Source organism: Leiobunum rupestre, chromosome 2, assembly GCF_980474605.1.
Source record: "Leiobunum rupestre chromosome 2, qqLeiRupe1.1.hap1, whole genome shotgun sequence".
Lineage (NCBI taxonomy): Eukaryota > Metazoa > Arthropoda > Arachnida > Opiliones > Sclerosomatidae > Leiobunum > Leiobunum rupestre.
This window is the reverse complement of record NC_143385.1, coordinates 83810085-83834601: the sequence shown is the minus strand read 5'-3', so window position 1 is coordinate 83834601 and position 24517 is coordinate 83810085. Positions and strand designations below refer to the sequence as shown.

Here is a 24517-nt window from a genome sequence, read left to right as displayed (position 1 = left end):
GCGTGCAGGTAATTTATTAGATCATGACGGCCACCGATCGTCTCAGCAAAATAATTCTCTTTAAGTAAAAGATTCTTGGTTTACTCAAAGCGAGTGGAGTCGATGGCTTGAAATCCGATGCCTCGCGTTCCAGGGAGTAGTCCTAACCACGTAGGAGAAAGTCTGCCTCGTTTTGCAACAGATTCAATGGCGTAACACGACCCGTCTCCGGAGAAGACTCGTCAGCCTCTTAAATAAACACAGACACCAGGACCAATGTGCGCGGGAAGGGTTAGAACGTTTGACCTTGACAAAAGGTCGATGATCGCTGCTGTCTTTACCGAAAGAAATATTATGACGGCGCGAAAGGCTGTAAATTCTTATCTCTCGGCAGCTGCGCCTTGCCGCCTTCCAATGTTAATGGTCATACTATACCGAGTACTGACAAGGAGACATCCCGAGGTGTTTTAAACGCACTCTCGCAAGCTCAAAATTGGTGTTAGCGTCGAGTTCGGGACTACTTATTTTCTTTCAATTTTCCCATTAGATAGTAGCGGCAATGAGAGTAGCGGAGGTGTCTCTAACTACGCTGTACAGCCAAAGGTAGCGGAGAGAGGATTTTCAGCCCCCTGGAGTGACTGATTTCTTACTCTTTGGGGCATATAGTTCATTCCTTCCCACATATACTTTTACTCTAAGGTTCGACTTTCACAATAAAGATTGAAGTGAGATTGGAATAGCTCGTAGCATGAGTCGCGATAGACTCCATCGCCATCTCTTTTTCATCAAAGAACTAAAAGCTACCTATGTGAGAAAATTCAGCTGGCGAGAGTGCGTTTAAGAATACCTTCGTGTACCTTGAAAGCTTCTAAAGGGAAAAGTTTCAATGGCCATTCGTTGCCATGGAAACCAAAAATGTTTTTCACAACTCAAACTTAAACATTCTCTACGTAAAATAGTATGGGAAAATCACAGATTGTAAGGGTCCCCTCTTTGCCAAATTAAAAAAATTAAAAAAATCGATAAAATTGGGTTATATTAATTAAATACAATCCGTGATTTGGATGCCATGGCAAAAAGAATGGCCATTGAAACTTTTCCATTTAGGGACTTTCAATGTACATGAAGATCTACTCAACCCCCGAGTTTGAAACATTTCGGGGAGAAACAACTCGGGATGTCTCCTTGTGAGAGATAAATATTTGGTAGAAATTAGAGTATTTTTCTGAACACCGAGTAGCCAAGAATGTTATGTAATTTATACAGGATTTTGTGTACATTTGTTTTATAGGAATTTTGTGTAAATTTGTTTTACAGCATTTGGTGTAAATTTGTTTTACAGGATTTTGTGTAAATTTGTTTTACAGGATTTTGTGTGAATTTCTGACGTCATCTTCGACAATCTTCTAACTTCATCTTCGATAATCTTCTAACTTCATCTTCGATAATCTTCTAACTTCATCTTCGATAATCTTCTAACTTCATCTTCGATAATCTTCTAACTTCATCTTCGATAATCTTCGAACTTCATTTTCGATAATCTTCGAACTTCATTTTCGATAATCTTCTAACGTCATCGTCGATAATCTTCTAACGTCATCGTCGATAATCTTCTAGCTTCATCGTCGATAATCTTCTAACTTCATCTTTGATAATCTTCTAACTTCATCTTCGATAATTTTCTGACGTCATATTCGATAATCTTCTGACGTCATATTCGATAATCTTCTGACGTCATATTCGATAATCTTCTGACGTCATATTCGATAATCTTCTGACGTCATATTCGATGATCTTCTGACGTCATCTTCGATAATCTTCTGACGTCATCTTCGATGATCTTCTGACGTCATCTTCGATAATCTTCTAACTTCATCTTCGATAATCTTCTGACGTCATCTTCGATAATCTTCTAACTTCATCTTTGATAATCTTCTGACGTCATCTTCGATAATCTTCTGACGTCATCTTCGATAATCTTATGACGTCATCTTCGATAATCTTCTAACTTCATATTCGATAATCTTCTGACGTCATCTTCGATAATCTTCTGACGTCATCTTTGATAATCTTCTGACGTCATCTTCGATAATCTTATGACGTCATCTTCGATAATCTTCTGACGTCATCTTTGATAATCTTCTGACGTCATCTTCGATAATCTTCTAACTTCATCTTCGATAATCTTCTGACGTAATTTGCGTAGCACTAATCGAATGATATCTGCCTATATCTATTAACGGTGTACGGCAACATACGTAAATGAATTTTCCCAATATTTAAATGGGTGAAAAACAAACTCAAATGGAGCCCCACGAATAGAACCAGCTGCCAAAAACAGTCATCGGCCCATCGGAGCAAACGGCGGAGACAATAAGGCGACTGTATTTCTTTGAACGCCGCGCCGCTCTCTTGGCAACTGTTTCTCCGGCATTCCGCTAACTAGCAAGGTGAGCGTGAATTCTTATTGCTCATTGAATGAATATATCAAAAGCTATGTACACCGAAGTGGAGGTCTTTGACATATCTATTTCCATTTTCGTCGGTTAAGAAGAAATGAAAATACTTGTTCAACTTAATATAAAAGTTTCAAAATAGCGTTAATTAAAAAATCACGTAAATTGTATTTTAAAATTATTACTAATTGGGGTGGCCGAGTGGTTAGCACTTTCGCCTCGCAGCTAGAGGAGCCGCGTTCGGTCCCAGCTTTTGGCACTGGGTGAAAACTCGGAACCACTCTTTCCGCGTTGAGTTTGCGAGTTATCTCCCCACTGGTTAAAGGGGTTTTCACCCGAGTTCTTCGGTTTCCCCTTCCATAAAAACTTGTTAAGTTAATCACCCCTTTTATCATTGCAATGAAATCCCAGTTGAAGAAAGGAGCTTGAACTGAGCGGAGTGATAATTTATGTGCTGAGTAAAAATAATTTTAAGTTGTGCTTTTGAAAATAAAATTGAGCTTGTGCTAGTTGTGCTAAGTAAAATTATGGTTGTCCATTTTTTCATGAACGGGTTATTATCCGCAACAGGGAGCAACAAACACAAGGAGAACGCAGCTAGCCTTTAAACACGCTAACGAAGGGTTGTGTACGAATTTCATTGGACGAGCGTCACGAGCCTTTACGCTGAACGTTTTACGGGCGGTGGGGAAGACAATTTCTGATTTTTCCCTTCCGACGGCAGCAGGCGCTAAAGCGTCTAGCCAATGAAAATTGTTTGCAAGAAAATGCATGACTTTTGACGGGTTGCGTTCTCCTTGTGTGGGGTGTTGTGTTTGTTGCTCCTAGCTGAAAGTTTTGAAAATAAACACCGTACGAGAAATAAACACAGTACGAGAAATAAACACAGTACGAGAAATAAACACAGTACGTGAAACTAATACACACAAATCCGTATTGATTGTTTGTAAAAACCGCACTTTTAGGCCATACCACTGACGTGGGAGAAAAATGAAGGAACTTCGATTCGAGAGTGAACACCCTTTGCTTCAAAAAGCCTGTTGAGGCGACTGAATATGTTTATCATGTTTTTATGGACGAATTGGACAATTTAACTTTTTTCATTTAGACTAGAGATAGTTTTCACCAGAGCTAAGAATTATAATAATCAGCTAGGCCAAGAATGTATTTATTTATACTCAGGGAGAATTAATATGTCGAGACAATCGACGGTCACGTTGAGGCTCTAACCCCGTCACGCTAAGGGGGGGGGGGAGGCGGTCTTATTTTTTGCGTCTTCGCAGCATGCAGCGTTAATCGCGTCGAAAAACGTAATTTTTAAGAACCAATGAGATTGCAGTATTATTTGATTTTATTAAATAGGAAGAGCATACCGGGGGGCCCAACGGGTGGAATTGGAGAAACGCTAAAAATAATCTCAACATGTTCATTCTCCCTGAGTATAAATAAATACATTCTTGGCTAGGCTAATAAACAAGGCACCACCTTAGGCCCAAGTCATCTTTCGACTTTAACAGGTGGCCGGGTTATCATCAGGGTTGGACTAGTCACGGCATTTGACTACTAAAATAAATCCTCTGACTAGTGACTACTAAAATTAATAGAAATCTGGGGACTCACTAGTCAACTTGACTAGTGAAAAATTTACCTAAATATTCATAAATAATTCATCAATAACATTTTATTTAAAAAAATCACATCATGTAACTCAAGTGATACTAAACTCTTATTTTAATTCTGACGGATAAAGAAAAATGTTGAATGTACAAGTTTCTCGTTTTTATGCCCCCCTTTTTACCCCCACTAGTCAGTGACTACTAAAATTAATTAATGAAGGAGGCTCACTAGTCAGGCTGACTACTAAAAAAAATATGATTTTGTCCAGCCCTGGTTACCATACGTCGGAGGGTGGTGGCAAGCCCTTCAAGCCACGCGAACCAACAGCTCCCTAAACTAACTATTACCTTTAACCTCAACAAGTTTTTATGGAAAGGGGAAACCGAAGACCTCGGGGTAAAGCCCCTTCAGCTAGTGGGGGGAGAAGGAGTGGTTCCGGGTTTTCATCCAGTGCCAAAAGCTGGAATCGTTTCCGGCTCCTCATGCTGCGAGGCGAAAGTGCTAACCACTCCGCCACCCCACCAACTCCACACCTATTCACTTATTAAGCCTTAGCTAATAAAACATTTGGGTAATGAGAAATAAAGATATTCCGTAACACATACTACTTTAGGTTTTCACAGTTTTTCCCCAAGGTTATTTCGTGAAATGAAAGATAAATAATGTTTTGTAACGATGCACTCGTGATAGAGGGATAATAATAAAACAAATAACTGCAGTACTTTACGGTGGTCTCACGGAAAAAAAGTATTACTGTTTAAACCAAAATAGCAGTATAAAAGGTTTATATATAAGGAACTAAAGTTTGACAAAACACATTAAAGAAATGTTTTCAATTTTTCAAATCTCAAAAACGGTGTTCGCCTAGTGGTAGCGATGATTTTAGGGGTCTTTTCATTTCCTCAAATCTCAAAACGGTGTTTGCCTAGTGGTAGCGATGATTTTAGGGGTCTTTTCATTTCCTCAAATCTCAAAACGGTGTTGGCCTAGTGGTAGCGATGATTTCAGTGGTCTTCTCATTTCCTTAAATCTCAAAACGGTGTTCGCCTAGTGGTAGCGATGATTTTAGGGGTCTTTTTATTCCCTCAAATCTCAAAACGGTGTTGGCCTAGTGGTAGCGATGATTTTACGGGTCTTTTCATTTCCTCAAATCTCAAAACGGTGTTCGCCTAGTGGTAGCGATGATTTTAGGGGTCTTTTCATTTCCTCAAATCTCAAAAACGGTGTTCGCCTAGTGGTAGCGATGATTTCAGGGGTCTTCTCATTTCCTTCAATCTCAAAACGGTGTTCGCCTAGTGGTAGCGATGATTTTAGGGGTCTTTTTATTCCCTCAAATCTCAAAACGGTGTTGTCCTAGTGGTAGCGATGATTTTACGGGTCTTTTCATTTCCTCAAATCTCAAAACGGTGTTCGCCTAGTGGTAGCGATGATTTTACGGGTCTTTTCATTTCCTCAAATCTCAAAACGGTGTTGTCCTAGTGGTAGCGATGATTTTAGGGGTCTTTTCATTTCCTCAAATCTCAAAACGGTGTTGGCCTAGTGGTAGCGATGATTTTAGGGGTCTTTTCATTTCCTCAAATCTCAAAACGGTGTTGGCCTAGTGGTAGCGATGATTTCAGTGGTCTTCTCATTTCCTTAAATCTCAAAACGGTGTTCGCCTAGTGGTAGCGATGATTTTAGGGGTCTTTTTATTCCCTCAAATCTCAAAACGGTGTTGGCCTAGTGGTAGCGATGATTTTAGGGGTCTTTTCATTTCCTCAAATCTCAAAACGGTGTTCGCCTAGTGGTAGCGATGATTTTAGGGGTCTTTTCATTTCCTCAAATCTCAAAACGGTGTTCGCCTAGTGGTAGCGATGATTTTAGGGGTCTTTTCATTTCCTCAAATCTCAAAACGGTGTTGGCCTAGTGGTAGCGATGATTTTAGGGGTCTTTTTATTCCCTCAAATCTCAAAACGGTTTGGCCTAGTGGTAGCATGATTTTACGGGTCTTTTCATTTCCTCAAATCTCAAAACGGTGTTGTCCTAGTGGTAGCGATGATTTTAGGGGTCTTTTCATTTCCTCAAATCTCAAAACGGTGTTGGCCTAGTGGTAGCGATGATTTTAGGGGTCTTTTTATTCCGTCAAATCTCAAAAACGGTGTTGGCCTAGTGGTAGCGATGATTTTAGGGGTCTTTTTATTCCCTCAAATCTCAAAACGGTGTTGTCCTAGTGGTAGCGATGATTTTAGGGGTCTTTTCATTCCCTCAAATCTCAAAACGGTGTTGGCCTAGTGGTAGCGATGATTTTAGGGGTCTTTTTATTCCCTCAAATCTCAAAACGGTGTTGGCCTAGTGGTAGCGATGATTTTAGGGGTCTTTTTATTCCCTCAAATCTCAAAACGGTGTTGTCCTAGTGGTAGCGATGATTTTAGGGGTCTTTTCATTTCCTCAAATCTCAAAACGGTGTTGGCCTAGTGGTAGCGATGATTTAAGGGGTCTTTTTATTCCCTCAAATCTCAAAACGGTGTTGGCCTAGTGGTAGCGATGATTTTAGGGGTCTTTTTATTCCCTCAAATCTCAAAACGGTGTTGGCCTAGTGGTAGCGATGATTTAAGGGGTCTTTTTATTCCCTCAAATCTCAAAACGGTGTTGGCTTAGTGGTAGCGATGATTTTAGGGGTCTTTTTATTCCCTCAAATCTCAAAACGGTGTTGGCCTAGTGGTAGCGATGATTTTAGGGGTCTTTTTATTCCCTCAAATCTCAAAACGGTGTTGGCTTAGTGGTAGCGATGATTTTAGGGGTCTTTTTATTCCCTCAAATCTCAAAACGGTGTTGGCCTAGTGGTAGCGATGATTTAAGGGGTCTTTTTATTCCCTCAAATCTCAAAACGGTAATGGCCTAGTGGTAGCGATGATTTTAGGGGTCTTTTTATTCCCTCAAATCTCAAAACGGTGTTGGCCTAGTGGTAGCGATGATTTTAGGGGTCTTTTTATTCCCTCAAATCTCAAAACGGTGTTGGCCTAGTGGTAGCGATGATTTAAGGGGTCTTTTTATTCCCTCAAATCTCAAAACGGTGTTGGCTTAGTGGTAGCGATGATTTTAGGGGTCTTTTTATTCCCTCAAATCTCAAAACGGTGTTGGCCTAGTGGTAGCGATGATTTTAGGGGTCTTTTTATTCCCTCAAATCTCAAAACGGTGTTGGCCTAGTGGTAGCGATGATTTTAGGGGTCTTTTTATTCCCTCAAATCTCAAAACGGTGTTGGCCTAGTGGTAGCGATGATTTAAGGGGTCTTTTTATTCCCTCAAATCTCAAAACGGTGTTGGCTTAGTGGTAGCGATGATTTTAGGGGTCTTTTTATTCCCTCAAATCTCAAAACGGTGTTGGCCTAGTGGTAGCGATGATTTTAGGGGTCTTTTTATTCCCTCAAATCTCAAAACGGTGTTGGCTTAGTGGTAGCGATGATTTTAGGGGTCTTTTTATTCCCTCAAATCTCAAAACGGTGTTGGCCTAGTGGTAGCGATGATTTTAGGGGTCTTTTTATTCCCTCAAATCTCAAAACGGTAATGGCCTAGTGGTAGCGATGATTTTAGGGGTCTTTTTATTCCCTCAAATCTCAAAACGGTGTTGGCTTAGTGGTAGCGATGATTTTAGGGGTCTTTTTATTCCCTCAAATCTCAAAACGGTGTTGGCCTAGTGGTAGCGATGATTTAAGGGGTCTTTTTATTCCCTCAAATCTCAAAACGGTGTTGGCTTAGTGGTAGCGATGATTTTAGGGGTCTTTTTATTCCCTCAAATCTCAAAACGGTGTTGGCCTAGTGGTAGCGATGATTTTAGGGGTCTTTTTATTCCCTCAAATCTCAAAACGGTGTTGGCCTAGTGGTAGCGATGATTTTAGGGGTCTTTTTATTCCCTCAAATCTCAAAACGGTGTTGGCCTAGTGGTAGCGATGATTTTAGGGGTCTTTTTATTCCCTCAAATCTCAAAACGGTGTTGGCCTAGTGGTAGCGATGATTTAAGGGGTCTTTTTATTCCCTCAAATCTCAAAACGGTAATGGCCTAGTGGTAGCGATGATTTTAGGGGTCTTTTTATTCCCTCAAATCTCAAAACGGTGTTGGCCTAGTGGTAGCGATGATTTAAGGGGTCTTTTTATTCCCTCAAATCTCAAAACGGTGTTGGCTTAGTGGTAGCGATGATTTTAGGGGTCTTTTTATTCCCTCAAATCTCAAAACGGTGTTGGCCTAGTGGTAGCGATGATTTAAGGGGTCTTTTTATTCCCTCAAATCTCAAAACGGTAATGGCCTAGTGGTAGCGATGATTTTAGGGGTCTTTTTATTCCCTCAAATCTCAAAACGGTGTTGGCCTAGTGGTAGCGATGATTTTAGGGGTCTTTTTATTCCCTCAAATCTCAAAACGGTGTTGGCCTAGTGGTAGCGATGATTTAAGGGGTCTTTTTATTCCCTCAAATCTCAAAACGGTGTTGGCTTAGTGGTAGCGATGATTTTAGGGGTCTTTTTATTCCCTCAAATCTCAAAACGGTGTTGGCCTAGTGGTAGCGATGATTTAAGGGGTCTTTTTATTCCCTCAAATCTCAAAACGGTGTTGGCCTAGTGGTAGCGATGATTTAAGGGGTCTTTTTATTCCCTCAAATCTCAAAACGGTGTTGGCCTAGTGGTAGCGATGATTTTAGGGGTCTTTTTATTCCCTCAAATCTCAAAACGGTGTTGGCTTAGTGGTAGCGATGATTTTAGGGGTCTTTTTATTCCCTCAAATCTCGAAACGGTGTTGGCTTAGTGGTAGCGATGATTTGTAGAGGAATTATTAATTATTCTAACTTAACAACATGAATAAGCCTATTCGGTCCGTAAAAGGTGGGCATTAGGCCCAATAAGACGGGTATGTAAAAGAGAGCACGTTAGGCTCAATAAGCTTATTCGCGTATCTTGACCTCCACATTTAAAATAATGGTTCCGGGCTTGCTCGCTTAACTTTCGGGGTTAGCGGTATTAAAATTAAAGGAAATCGTTGTCTAGGGGAATTATTAACGGATTAAAAATAATAAGAAAAACCAGAGTTTAGAAGGTTGCCAAAGTAGAGTACGTTTAATGAAATCATGAGAATTATAACACACTTGAAAATAAAAGAGAAATAGGTGGCCACCACTAAATGATTAACAAAATAACTAACTTTGAATTAAAAATTATAGAACGAGGCATATCTCGAGTCTTAACATTCTAAAATGCATTACGCAATTAATGTTCGGTAACAATAATTACCTGACCTTATGGCCATTACGCGTGAGGGTAGAATCTAACGACAGGATGATTAAATGAAAGTTCGATACTTAAATAGTCTGGAAATCCAATGTAGCATCGTTGGTCATCCCGAAGGCCATGCTTCCTGGTTGCCTGGGCTTGATGGGTGGGCTCCCTCGGCTCGGTGGCTCGGTTCCCTCGGTTGATGTCGTTGACGACCGGATCACCGCCGGTCTCGTTGCCGCATACACTCGGGCTTAACGTTTTTAATTGCGAAGTCGTTTCATAGAGCGTTTCATAGAGCGTTTCATAGAGCGTGACTCGCGTATCCCGATCTCGTCAACTTCTGCCTTCCTTTTTTTTAAAACTCGACCGTATTATTTCTGCCAACGGTCCTGACCTACGTCATAGTACCCTCCAGAATGCGCGCACCAAAAACATCGGAAATTTACCGAGCACCATACGCGCACGTGATAAAATATTTTGCAAGTACAATCATGGCAACCCTCCTTTTTTGGATTCTTAGAAAAAAAGGGTGAAGGGGAAACCACTATATTGGAAGTTTTTAAAACGATTAGGAAAAACCCACTAATCCCAAGGAAAGAGAAGCGAGCATCCTCAAAAATAAACGAAACACGAGGGCCGGGCTCTGGCCAGGGGGTCCTGACCCTTGCGAAACGTCAACACTGGCATTGACAATGGGAACGCCATATCTCCTCAAGGCCTACGCGACCAGCGCGCCCGCCAAGAAGGTACTTGGAATTCCCAGAATCAATGCCACCAAAAGTTAATAGTACACTTATTATGAAAGGGCTAATATTTGTCGTTACAGATTTAAGGGGTCTTTTTATTCCCTCAAATCTCAAAACGGTGTTGGCCTAGTGGTAGCGATGATTTTAGGGGTCTTTTTATTCCCTCAAATCTCAAAACGGTGTTGGCTTAGTGGTAGCGATGATTTTAGGGGTCTTTTTATTCCCTCAAATCTCAAAACGGTGTTGGCCTAGTGGTAGCGATGATTTTACGGGTCTTTTCATTTCCTCAAATCTCAAAACGGTGTTGGCTTAGTGGTAGCGATGATTTTAGGGGTCTTCTCATTTCCTTAAATCTCAAAAATAGTGTTAACTCCGCAAATGTTAAATTTATAGGCTCCCTCTCAGTTGCAACTGATCCTTCTGATAAGTTTCAGTAGAGTGTTGAGGCATTTTAAAGTTATCCCCTAAACTTTTCGCTAACTTTTATTTAGTATAGGATTTGGGGCTCTTGTAAAATATAAAGATAGGCCTTGGATGTTATAAGGGAAGAATTAAACTAGCAATTGAATTCAAGTGCTCACAGAGGAGGAATTTGGTTGGTTACTATTTAGTATCTGTTATATTAGTAAACAAAAGTTTCAATTCTTTAGTAAGAATAGTAACCAGAACTTAAACTATGGAGAAAGCTACCTTGGAAATTTTGTTTATTTTAAATTATCTAACTCTACCGACAATCAGTAATATTATAATTAGTTAGGATATAAAGTATTTGGCAAGTATAGTTGATTTATTAGACGAAATACCGATACCCCTAATTATCATAATTACGCCAAATACGGAATACGCGTGGATATTCTATATTATTTTCAAGGTCTAAAAACTATTCGTTTTGGTTTCTTTCCAAATGAAAACGCTCAATTTTGCAAAAGCGTCAGTTAGACAGCGTAATTTACATAATTACTCGCGATTTGTTTTGAGATCTTGGGAGAGTAACTGAGAATATGAAAAACTGGTATTACATTACCAAAAACGTTTATTTCATCATTAAGTATCCACCGATTTGGCCGGCAAATAAATCATTTCCCTGTAAACTTCCACTCAGGGAAAAATAATTTATTCTCAAGGAATGGTGAATGCGTTTCAAACCGAAGATTTATAACCCCTCAGGCAGGAATCGAATATGTGGAAATTTTAGACTTTGGAATATGGATTGTTCAATCAAGGTGACATGGAATTCCGGACGAGGGGTCGGACATTTACCAAAATCCCGTACACTTTGTCTAAAATCGCAAAATCTTTTAACTCTATCTATGGTAAATTAACATTGAAATCCCAAAATCACTTCAAAAAATAATGATAAAATCGCCAAAATCTCTACGAAATCCCGTACAAAGTTATGGCAAGTGTCCGACCCCTCGATTCCGGATTATCGAAATCTGATCAAGAAATTTCAACTGGACAGAGTTCTTGACTTAGAAATCCTGATTATTGCAATTGTCTGATTTAACTCGAGTTATTTTGTTTAATATTATTGATTTAAAACCTCTATTTTACTTCATTGTATTTATGAAAATTTATGAGCGTAGGTTCTCTAGCAATATCAATTCAGAGCAAACTCAATTTAATTTAATTTTTAATTAATAATTTAATTTAATGAAGATTAAGCTTACATTACCGCTGAACTCAATATAATAATCAATTTATCAAGAAAAAAAGCTTTAAAGCCAAAAATAAGGATTCTTATCGAAAAACAGTAGATAAAATAAAGTGAAATATAGGATGAAGCAGGGGCGTAGGAACCGGGAGGGGCAGGGGTGGGGGCAATACCCCTCCCTAGAATTTTTCTGGGAAGGGCAACTAATGTTATTGTTCCCTCCAACATTTTGGTGAGTTGAAATATTCAAAAGGCTCAAATTCTCATTTTAAAAGCATATAAAGAACCTTAACTGTGTTTAAATTTCAGTCTTTTCCCGCCAATTTACTTTACAAAAAGTACACATGCATTGGGAGAAGCTACACTCCATTAAAAACTCAAAACCATTCTCCAGACTCCTTTTCGTTTCTCTTTGCCCCTCCAACTTCTAGAACGTTCCTACGCCCCTGGTATGAAGAAGGTTACACGACGACGGAATGTTTTCGGGATATATACTACAGGAGAAACACTTCACGAATTTATAGGAAGGTATTGAAAATATACGGAATATTGTCAATTTGTAAATGTTTTAGATATGTAATCATTTCGGTAAGAAAATGAACAAACATTTTGGAATAATTTTTAGTTGACTAAAAAAACCAAATTATTAAAAAAACCATTGGTTTTAAAAAAAATCACTTGGTTTAAACCATAGTTTAACCCACACTGGTTTAAACCAGCCAACCCGGTTTATCATCATTATAAAGTCTTCCATTAAGCAGAACGATAACACCAAATTGACGCTTAAGTTATATACTAAAGGTTAAGTCACACAAGCAAAACATTTTTGGTAAACACAGGTCGCAATACTCACAAACCAAATTGCTCCGTGTTAATGGATAATGTGTTAGACGCAAAAGGATTTTGTTGGCTATTCGCGAGCGAAAACTATCACTACGCCCTCTTTGGTTCACCATTGAAACGTAGATAGGTAGCGGCTAAAGCAGACGCTATTAGTTTTTCCTCATCGTTATTCTAAAATTTGACTTTATAAATAATGATACTTGCATTTTAATATAATTTTTGCATCGCTTGCTTATTTTTTTTATGAGTTTATTTAAGAATAAATGTTCTTATGAATTTTAAATTAGTCTGTAGGGCAACCCCGGAGAAGCTAGCGGCGTTACACCACCTCGACTCGTTTCGGTCGCGAATACGTTTTGAAGAACGGCTAGTTTTTGTGACCGAGGCTTAGCTTTAAATATTTAAATCTAACAATTTTCGTATAAATTCTATAGATTAGACGAAACTAAATGACAATATTCATACGAAATACCTTTATTAACGTAAATTGACGTACATTATTGTAGTAGGTAAGTTGTTTTTTTTAACAATGACGAGTAATTTCTTTGTACGATTTACGCGCGGAATTTCGTAGGACATGTTCGTTGCGTTTAGTGTTGCCAATGTTTGAAAGTTGAAATTCCCATTGCTGGATAGTAAATTTCCCACAAATTCCCACAGCCCTATTTAGCCACGCCCCCAACGAAAACTCAACGGAAAACATGCCATAATTTTAAAAATGTTTGAAAAATTAACTTTTTAAAATTAATTTTATTGAGATTACAATGTTTAAACATTTTGGTTGTTAGGCTTATGCATTGATTTGATTGTAGTATTAGGGGGCACTCGCTCATATTATTAATAAAACCCAAGTTTCACGAAAATACACTGATCTAGTAAAATTCTTACAAAATCAACGTTTTTGAAAAAAAAATACCTTTTTTCCCCACAGAACCAAAAATGGACCGCAAAAATTTACACAATATGGGAAATTTCCAACAATCTGGCAACACTGGTTGCGAATTTAACGAATAAAATTTTCGAAAAATGTGGACTCATGCAAATAGGATTTAAAACGGATACGTTGTGAAAGGAAACAACGGAGGGGAAAATCCCGGACAAATTGGACGCGATCCAATCAAACGTGTCATAAAATAACGATCGCCTAAGCAGTAGGCCAAATTGAAAAGCTCTCGTTGTCTCCGGGCGGATCTATTTCAGGTGACGAGAGCGGTCAAAACAAAAATCGCCGAACTTTGGAACAAGAAAGAAAGAGCGAGAAGAGTTGGTTACGAAGATGGCTACCGTCCAAGGCAGCGCATTCCACGGCAAAAAGCAAGCGGTACCTCTCGTCGTCGACGGCCGCGATGGAAGCGTTCTTGAGCGCGCCTAAATTATTCGAGAGAGATTTAACCAAGAAACTAAATATTTAGCAACTCGGCTAAAATTAGCCTGGCTTTCGGCTTTATAAAAAGGCCGGTTAGTTCCGGCAATGGCGATAAGATGCGTCCCCGAATGTAACTTCTACTTATCGGTTAACCCGACCACCTGAATTAATGGCTTCAAAAGTCGCTTGATGACTTAGGCCTAAGGTGGTGCCTTGGGTATTAGCCTAGCCGATTACTTACTTACTTAAAACCCTGAATGGTCCATTTATAATTCGGTGGCAAACCGGATTTCGACGCCAATTTTAAAGATTGTTTAGCGGAGGACTGAATTTTGGCTTCGGTTTGAGCATAATATAATGTATGTATTCAGAATTACTTTTGAGGCGATTTTTTAGTGTTGATCCCAATCCCCCGAATGCTCTTACAATAAGCTCCTCCTAAACTACTTTCTGGCGGCGGTAACTGTAAATGTAGATATTAATTCAGCATATTTAAACATCAGGGTTCCCTCAGCGCCGACGCCATACGGTGAAGTTTCATATCCGGGGTAGTGTGGGATGTGCACGCTATTTCGTACGAGATTTAACCAGGCAGGAAAAAGTCCTCGCTGATTTAACATTTACATTCAAATCGTTGCTTACGTAATAATAGAGGCCCGTGCAACCTAAATTTCTTGAAACTATATCTGGCATTTTAGGGTTGTTCAAAATGTATTTTGAAAATGCAAAATGGTTTTACATTTTGAGATTCTAGGAAACTATTTTCCATTTTTCATTTTGTGGGTTTGATATGTGGAAAAACATTTTGAAATTTTTTTTACTCTGCTACCATCATCGCGGCTCATGCAGAGAAAATTCGTCTGCTATTTGCTCCCAAGTAATCATAGATGGCGATACTCAGTTACTCACTCACTCAGAAGCAGACGAACATTCGTACAGTGCCTCCGCTTTATTTCACACACTGGCTTCGAGGATGGTTTTGAAATCTCGACGTAATTATTATTAATTACTGATTAATAATAATAGTAATTAATTGTTAAAATATAAATAATTAAAAGTAAACAGAGTGCATTTGTAAAAACCATAGAAATCTCATAGGTAACTAGAATGCTGCCGTGTAACTGGCGAATGGGCCAAACGCCGTGGCAGACGATAGCCAGATCTCAGCCAATCAGAGCTCAAAGAGTGGTTCTGCCAAGAATTTAATGTCACCAGAGAGAATGACGTCACCTATCTCCCGCTATAGTAGCGGATCCAAGGAGGATTATTATCCTCCTCGGCGGAACCACTCTACGGCCTCTCATTGGCTGAAGGTTCAAGGCGAACTGGCGTCAAGCTCGGCCGTAGGCGGCAGCATTCTAGTTACCTATGAGATTTCTATGGTAAAAACATTTTGCATTTGGAATTCATTTTGTATTTTATTTTGAGCTGCAAAATCCATTTTGCATTTAGAAAAAGTGAAAAACCAATTTTCAAAATGCATTTGGTATTTTGAGTTATGGAGAAAGTATTTTGCATTTTGAAAAAAATCATCTTGATCTGGACCCCGTTGCCTAGACAACAGCGTAATTTCAAAAAACCATATGGCGTTGCAGCTTGTAGCGTTATTTCAAATTTGGGGTGTAATTGACGTTTTGTAATCATATCATGATAAAAATAGCAAAATTACAGTACATGGAGCCTGGACGAGCAAGATACTAATTACATGGTCCTTGTAAAGGGCTGGTTTGCAGCTTTGCAAAAGACGGTCAGTACTTTCGTTAGGGCACGGCCAACTTTGATCACGCGATGTTCGCCCTACAGCGGCCAACACATTCGTCGAAATTCCGCGAGCAAGGATTTTCCCCCTATAAACTGTATTATAATGTGTAGGAGTTCAGCGCCACGCTCGGTTGTTATATTGTCTTCAATGTAAAAACTATACTAAAAATAATAATCCGCTAGGGGCGCTCACGTCATACACATCTTTTGCTCATAGGTTAACACAGAAACGTCAACGAATGAGATGGCCACTGTAGCGCGAGAGATGCGCGAGACATCAAAGTTGGAGGTGGTTAGGGCTAACATAGATTTTTTCGTCGACAAGGACGAGTTGATTTAGGCCTAACCGAATTTTTTTTAAATTTTGCGTCAACGCTCGCCATCTCGCTGTTTTTGCATTTGGAAAAATTAAAACAAGGAAATAATGTCGAACCTATAGTTTACTTGGTTTGACTTGAGTATGGATTGTAGTTGGTTTCTTTGACTAGTCAGCGAATCTCGTAAGAAACCACCTCGAGACGCAAATACCGAAATAAATATCTATTTAACCAAAATGCAAAAAATACCGGAAATGTGGGACCAAAAATGGAATGTTAGGATTTTATGTTTCAAAATATCAGGAAAATAAAGGAATTATAGGATAACCGAAAAGGTTTGATAGAGTCTTCTTACGCTTTGTGATGTTACTATTTTTCATTTATAATTTATACGTTGAAATGTTAAGACATAAATAAGTTAATGGGAATCCTTAAAAATAACCGAATCGCAATGCCGCAATCATCCAAAGAGTAAATAACCACTAACATATTATATCTTATGATATAATTACGTATATTTTATATATAATTTAATAATATAATGTATATTATATATAATTTAATAATATAATGTATATTATATATAATTTAATAACATAATGTATATTATATATATAATTTAATAATATAATGTAAATTATATATAATTTAATAATATAATGTATATTATATATAATTTAATAATATAATGTATATTATATATATAATGTAATAATATAATGTAATTTAATAATATAATGTAAATTATATGTAATTTAATAATATAATGTATATTGTATTTAATTTTATAATATAATGTATATTATATATAATTTAATAATATAATGTATATTATATATATAATTTAATAATATAATGTATATTATATATATAATTTAATAATTAAGTTTTAAATAAGTGTAAAAATCCTAAATGGCCAATACAATTTGAAATTAGATTTCCGATTGTTGGGAATAAAAAAATCTAATCTGACTAACAGATTTTTTTAGATATCTGTGATTTAAGAACTGAATTAGCTGATCTGGTGGCCATTCGAAACGTGGTTCTCGCTTTAAAGAGTTATTTAAATTCTGAAACCATCGGCGAAACTGTTGTCTATTATCACAAATATTCGCCTGCCTCCACTTTGCTGTAGCTTCACGAATCAATATTTTTTCAAAAATGTGACGTGTAAAGAAAAGTTTATTTCTAGAGTAATTTCGTAGAACTGTTATCATTTTGGCGAATCTTTGAAAACTGAAGCAAAATGCTTTGAAATTCACCGCCTGCCTCACTTTTGTTTTAAGACGATAGTCTTTCGGAGAGACATTTTGGCACCCGAAAACATAACGTTTTCCTAGTTACTAGATCGCCCGTCAAATAGCCTCCTCCGATGTCTACTATCAACCAGCAGTTTACCCGTTAAAAACTAACTGACTTAATTCGGCGTTCTCTTGGTGTCTTCTCGGTGTACTCTTCGCGTAGCTTCAGCGTACTTCGTGTCAACTTAGACTTAAGATTTGTATGTGATTTGATTTTATGTTATTACACTCGTATCTCAAAAGGTCATTTAGCACCCCCTTGGAGTTTTTCTGTATCCACCACTGCAGCGAAATCATTAAAAAGGCCCACAAACAATGTAAAAAAATATAATACAGTAAATACACCAAGAGAGACCAGAAACTAAAATATATTTCTTTTACTCTTTCACAGAATTTCTGCTAGAAATCATTCATTGAACAATAATTATAATGACTAGAGTAAGAGCCCTTGGATTTTATTAGAAAATAGGAAAATAGTACGGTGTCGCGCCGAAGAAACGTCGGTGGCGGCGTGGCGCGCCGAAAAGAAATGTGACTGACCAATGGAAGAATCTCCATACGCTTCGCTGGAAATAAAATATTAACGAAATAAAAAAAGATGCGATTAAAAATATTATTATTGATCGTTGCAACAATCGCAGGGACTCCCAATAGATGGGGCCTTGGAAGACAGAGATCAGATCCTACTCGCGCTTTTGCGAGATGATGTCCAAGTTAAAGCACTCTGCTTAATCGGTGAAAGACTAACATAATAAAGCAATATTAGAAAGATAAAATTGGATTTATAAAAAATAAAATATCCCTAGGAGAATGAATACGGCACAAATTATCCAGATTATAATTTGAACAATTGCAGATAAAACTAAATAGTTACTACTTAGGTGGTTATTTACTTTTGTGTATACACTCTTTTTAGAAACGTTTACTGGGCGCCGCCATTATCGTACAGGCAACCGACGAGCCAGCCCTCTACCGCAGAAATTTCATCCCCCCGAAACCGGTTTTTTCATCACCCTCCCCGTAGACTGCAAGGTAATGGCGATCTATTGGGGAGGTGCGTTTAAGAGTCTATAGCCCAATTTTACATGTACCAGGGATGCTCAAAAAAGTATTATCTGGCAAATCTGCCAACCAAGTTGTCTGGATAAATAGGGGATTTTTGATTAAAATTCTACTCATTTAACGGTTATTGTTTGATACAAACCATTATAAATAGTTAATTAAATACCTCATTGACTTTGTAAATGGTTCAGTTATGAACTTACTATATTTTGGAATATACTATCGCCATATTTTGAAAATAGACTTCATGGGTGAAGCTTCCGATCAATACCCATCAAATAGGAATAAGCATAAACAGCAATTTTAAAACCAAAATAAAAATAGTTCACAAGTTTTACTAAAGTAAGTGTTTGGCCTGTTTAGCTAGGAATTTATAGAAAACATTCAATTCGTAGTTTACTAAAAATCAGTGTAGTTAGTTGAAAGTCGAAACAAATATACTTGAAATATGTTCACCATTTTTCGTTTTTTGTGATCAAATAGTCGATAATTCGAATTACCGTTTGTTTTTCTAGATTGCCAAGCCATCAAATGAAGGCCATGGAAAATTCCGAAATGTTTACTTCTTAAAAATGTACTCTAGAAACATGTGGTGTGATGTTGCATTCGCCCGGTCTGCTCGGTCTCTCATTGGTTAGAATATTTAGCCTTGGGTTGGGGAAAAGCTAAGTTCAACCAAAACTGTATGAAAACGACCATTTGTTTTTGCTTGGAGAGTACGACTATATTATAAACACCAGCACCCTCCTACGCGTTGTAACCCGGCCACCTGAACTAATGGCTTTAAATGTCGCTTGATGACTTAGGCCTAAGGTGCTGCCAAGGGTATTAGCCTAGCTGATTCAGGGTTGGCAATTTTTTTATTAAAAAAAATCAAATAAATCGTTTTTTTTTTATCTAAATCGGATTTTTATTGATTTTTTTGGATTTATTTGATTTTAATTAAAATTTCAAAGATTTAAATAATTTAGTATCATAATTTTACCTAAAACAAATATGTTTTTAATTTTTAAAGACTAATATGTATAATGAATTTATTAAATTTAAGCTAATAATCATATAGAAGTTTATTTTTTAAAACCTATTTTGGTACTTCACAAAATAAATTCAGCGTAATCCCCAGCCACAGGTAGAATCCAATGCAACATTAGGGGGAAGTACAAGAAAGATTATATTTAAACCTAAATTATAGCAATTGGCGAGGTTTTTTCTTTTTCAAAAATACTATATAAAAATGTATTTAAATCAATGATTTTTTTGAAAAAAATTATTGATTTAAATCATTATTATAATCAAGTTGATTTAAATCAGCCAACCCTGAGCCGATTATTATTATTATATATATATAATCGTCTAAAAAGCATTGATGGGCGAGCTCCCCTCATTTTAGAGTTTTTTGTTGCGATTGGAGTTGGAAGGAGCGATAACTTTCAAATAATTGAGAGCAGAAGAGCGGAGCTGTCTCTATATTTAATTATTAATGAGTAAGACGATCGAGAACCATAATTCGAGCTGGATTAAATGAGAGGAAGAGAGGAGTGTCTATTTCGACCGAAAGGTGAGCGGACCTTACAGATGAGCGCTGCACTAAGACATAGATTGAGCATTGCACTTACAACACGGTTCATAAAATATTTCAAAAACCATTTTCCCTGATATTTCCAGGTTTTCCAAAGTAGTTTTGAATATTTTCCAGGCGTACTTTTTAAAACAATACGGGTCTCTAAAATGTTAAAAGCAATACTGTTACACTTTCTAATATAATATAGTCAAGATTGAACCTATGAATTCAATACTAAGTAATAATTTCAGTAATACTAAAACAAATTGCACATAATTTGGAGTTCTCATAATTATTTTCCCTGATTTCCCGGATTTTTCAGGAAATTTTTCATTTTCCCTGACGTTTTTGCTGAAAATAAATTTCACTGATATTTCCAGGTTTTCACTGATTTCCATGTTTGTATGAACCCTGTACAAGGAGAGTACCCGAGCTACACCTTTCAAACTTAAAATCACGACAAACTGAGACGAGCGAATGACAATTAGCCTAAAAGCGTCTATTTTGGGCTAAAATATCTACGTTTTTAAGTAGATTTTTTTCTGAATTGTATATTACTTTGGTAGCTCTGGGATTGATATTTGTTGATTATGTAAGTAACATGATGGGATTAGTTCAGGTTTTCAGTGGTTTTTAAAGAACTGATGGAGTTTTCTACGTTCGTTGACCTGTTTGATGAGACGAGCTTTATTTATAACATTTTCTTTGAGCTGAGCGCGAGAGAGCTTTACTGGTATTCAATTTGAAAATGAGCTATCAGAAAACGCGTTTGATATGAGCGGATATGAGAGAGATACACTATCTAAACTGTTCTTGAAAAGAGCGTAAGATAAGAATATATTATAGGTTAGTATGAGCGGCTTGTGAGCTGAGATTGAATTTTCAAAAAATGCCCATCACTGCTTAAAAGTAGGCCTGTCGAAATAGTTAGAAAAACATGTAGACAACGCTTTCATAGAAAACCGGAGCAACCGCCTACTCGCGCAGCTTGAAGGCGTACATTTTTCGCGTCTACTTTCCGGAGTAGCCGAGAGTAGTGGCTCACTCCTATAATCCCAAGAGTCCGGGAGGCAGAGTTTGTGGATGGCCGTGTGAGGACGACCACCAATCCCCCAACGGGTGGTCGGAATACTTCCGCTACGGGTGTCCCACCCCTGTCCCCACGATTCACCCTGTTGGCGTGGCGGTTACACATATCACGCCCTGATTAATCAGATGGACGAGCGGACTGAATTGTCCCACGCGTTACAATCCCGAATACAAAAAAAGAAATACTGGCCGGAGTACAACGGATGACAGTCGATAAAATGTCTACATTGTAATTGTTTCTCTCAAAGTATTCTTGATAAGGATTTTACAATATTTCGTATACGACGATATGCAAATCAATAAGTTTGAAAATCGTATGGTATGAAGTAACATAAAAAATATTAAAAGTTTAAAATAACATCGTTAAAAGAGCGCCCGAGAGCTTCAAAGTGTGGCCTACTACCCCTGGAAGTAGGCTACAACAACCCCAAAGCCAAGCAGCAGGGAAACGCGAGCATTAAGGTTTGGGCTCGTGTGATAGGTGAAAAGAACTTTGTAAATAAATCGAATTAACCAGCGTAAAAAGGTAAACTTAAACAGTATTTAAAATCTCTGCTGCTTGTTGCAGCTGGTAGGCCTCTCTTTGAAGCTCTCTGGCGCTCTTTTAACTTATCGTAGAAAAATCTTAAAAACAGGCATACTTCTCAACTAACCCTCTACAACTCTTTAAATTTTTGCATAACCATATGATAAGGATATTATAAACAAATTTCAGCTTTAAAAAGTAATAATTATTACAAAACTTTGTTGTTTGATTGTTGATGGCAGTAGGTAACCAAAAGGGGATGCTTAAAAATATACGATTTCATAGGATTTATTGGACCAGGGGACTAAGCGCTTATTTTAGGCCTTAGAGCCCGGACGAGGGTACAACGAGCTTTAGAGCCACACGGGGCAGTCCTGCCTTGGAGGACCACAAGGATATATCTCATATAGGTCGATCCAATTTTAATTATGGATGCGGTTTAAATTTAATATCAAAGAAACATTTTATTCGAAGTCAACTAATTAGTGCAAAATAAAATATTTTAAAGCTGAGTATTTACACATAAATGTTTAATTTTTATGTTAATCGTGCACATAAACAGACAAAAGAAATATTTTCAGGTCTACTTAATAATAATAATAGTGTAGTGGACTATTATTAAACTATCAACCGGTAACGGAAGATTGTAAATTATAAGTTCCTTACCCTGTGCTTAATAGTGTTTTACTCAAAGCTATTTTCCCCATAGAGAAAACATTTACCCCCCAAATGGCGGTTACAGAATGCTACTTCATTATACTACAGTACGTTCCCCCTCCCCAAACAGTGACGCACGAGAAATTACTTGTGCAAAATAACAGAAAATGGAAGGTGCGTGTTAAAATGTCATTATACTACTGTTTGAACTCTAAATGGTAATTTTTTAGAATTTCCATTTCGATAATCTAGATATTGACCTTCGCCAATATTAAATATCGCTGAAATTCTTGTAAGTGAAAGTATTTCATCCATAGTAATAGTACAACACTATTTTGCTTTTGAAAAATGACTTAGTCCCTATATCCTATGCCTAAAACGCGTCACTTTAAGATCGATCAATTTGAAGTATGAAACTGTCTTGATATTTGAAACCGTTTTACTTCCCTAAATATAATTTAAAATTTACCTTCAGACTACTTCCTAAACTGTCTGAGCATTTGAAACCGTTTTACTAGCCTAAATATATTTTAAAATTTACCTTCAGACTACTTACTAAACTGTCTGAGCATTTGAAACCGTTCTACTAGCCTAATTATATTTTAAAATTTATCTTCAGACTACTTCCTAAACTGTCTGAGCATTTGAAACCGTTTAACTAGCCTAATTATATTTTAAAATTTATCTTCAGACTACTTACTAAACTGTCTGAGCATTTGAAACCGTTTTACTTCCCTAAATATATTTTAAAATTTATCTTCAGACTACTTCCTAAACTGTCTGAGCATTTGAAACCGTTTTACTAGCCTAATTATATTTTAAAATTTATCTTCAGACTACTTCCTAAACTGTCTGAGCATTTGAAACCGTTTTACTAGCCTAATTATATTTTAAAATTTATCTTCAGACTACTTCCTAAACTGTCTGAGCAATTAAAAGCGTTTTACTATCCTAAATACAATTCTAAATGTAGCTTTGGACTACTTCCTTAATCGTCTACAAAGTACAATTTACAGCGCGAGATTCCAAAGGAAGCGAAAACAGAAAAAAGGTAAAAGTGAACTTACGCGAGATACTCCTAAACGCCGAAGGTCCGGAGCGTGGCAACGATTTGCTGCTAGGTTTTTGAAAACACAGTTCTTGGTTATTGGCGGGAATAACTAGATCTCTAGTGCTACTAGTAGTACTGGAGCTAGAATGTCCGCCGTGCGGAGCCCAAATCGTGGCGGAGCTGGGCCTGGGCACCGCCAACCGCTGCTGATGATAAGGAATCAGTTCGGTCGAGTCCCCGTGCGGGACTCTTCTAAATGCCGTCGGCACTGCAGAAACAAGAGGTGGTCTGACGGACGTCAGGCCGTTTACCCTGTCAGGGTTAAGAGCTATTTGTTTTTCCCTGGCCTCGTTGGCCGCTTGTTGCCTTTTCAGGGCGACTTGCATGGCCATCACACGCTGTCGCTCGACGATTAATTCGCACTTTTCGCAACGGCAATCCGCTTTGGGGCAAAATCTCTTGTGTCCCTTGACGGCGGTTTTCATGCCGTGATTTCGGCAACGGGCGCATTTAGGCGAGCGGCTGTTCGTCGTGACTGCGCCGGAAGCGGCTCTCTTCGAACCGGAGGCTTCGCCGGCTGAAGCGGACGACCCGTTTTTCGGCCCTATCACCAACGATAAGGGCCCGGAGGAGCAAGTAGAATCTCGACTCATGCTACGAGAAAATTTTTACGGACGCGCCGTCGACGAGCACCGTCGTAGGCTGCTTTTTTCGACCAAGGCCTACGGGCTTAACACTTTCTCTATCGCACTCGATACCTCGAGCGCATCTGATTCGGGGAAAACGAAGTAACGTTGTGACGAACGAGTTTCTCTCGTGTCGAAGATTTCCTCCGCCGACGGCGCTGCGCTCGTACGTAGCAGCACGTGGGAAATGACCTCTAGCGAAAAAAGAGGAACGCGTTGTCTGGCGACGCCGTCGACGGGGAAAGCCTTTCTCTCCAGTCTGGCGAGCGCTTCCGCGTTTTGACATTGAAAACAGAAGAGAAGGAACTCGCACATGGCAACAGTCGCCGATGGAGAGGGAGAGAGGGACGGGGAACCCCGGCTCTGTTCCGAGCCCTCGTCGCTTTCTCGCTGCGCCGTCTCGCTATTGCTACAAATCTCTCATTTCCACTGTCGCCCGAGTGGCATTTATTAAAACTAATTACTCAATTTTAAGCGATTGTCTCGGCTTCAATTTGGCGAATGTGTAATAGCATAAGTAACGTAATAAACTATAAGTATGACATTTAATATTGTTTTAATGCTAATTTTCTTACCCAATCTTTTTTGACACTGATACAGACACAC

At 38.1% G+C, this 24517-nt stretch overlaps 1 protein-coding gene across 1 annotated transcript in view; it reads right to left on the bottom strand.

Annotated features, from left to right (window-relative positions):
* LOC149959833 (uncharacterized) overlaps positions 1 to 23997 on the bottom strand; it is a 140706-nt gene extending 116709 nt beyond the window's left edge. The window contains exon 1 of the mRNA XM_090166538.1: positions 23242 to 23997. Coding sequence (XP_090022664.1) covers positions 23242 to 23878 — 637 coding nt within the window. The 5' untranslated portion in view covers positions 23879 to 23997. The remainder of the gene's footprint in view (positions 1 to 23241) is intronic.
* Positions 23998 to 24517: the final 520 nt, after the last annotated feature.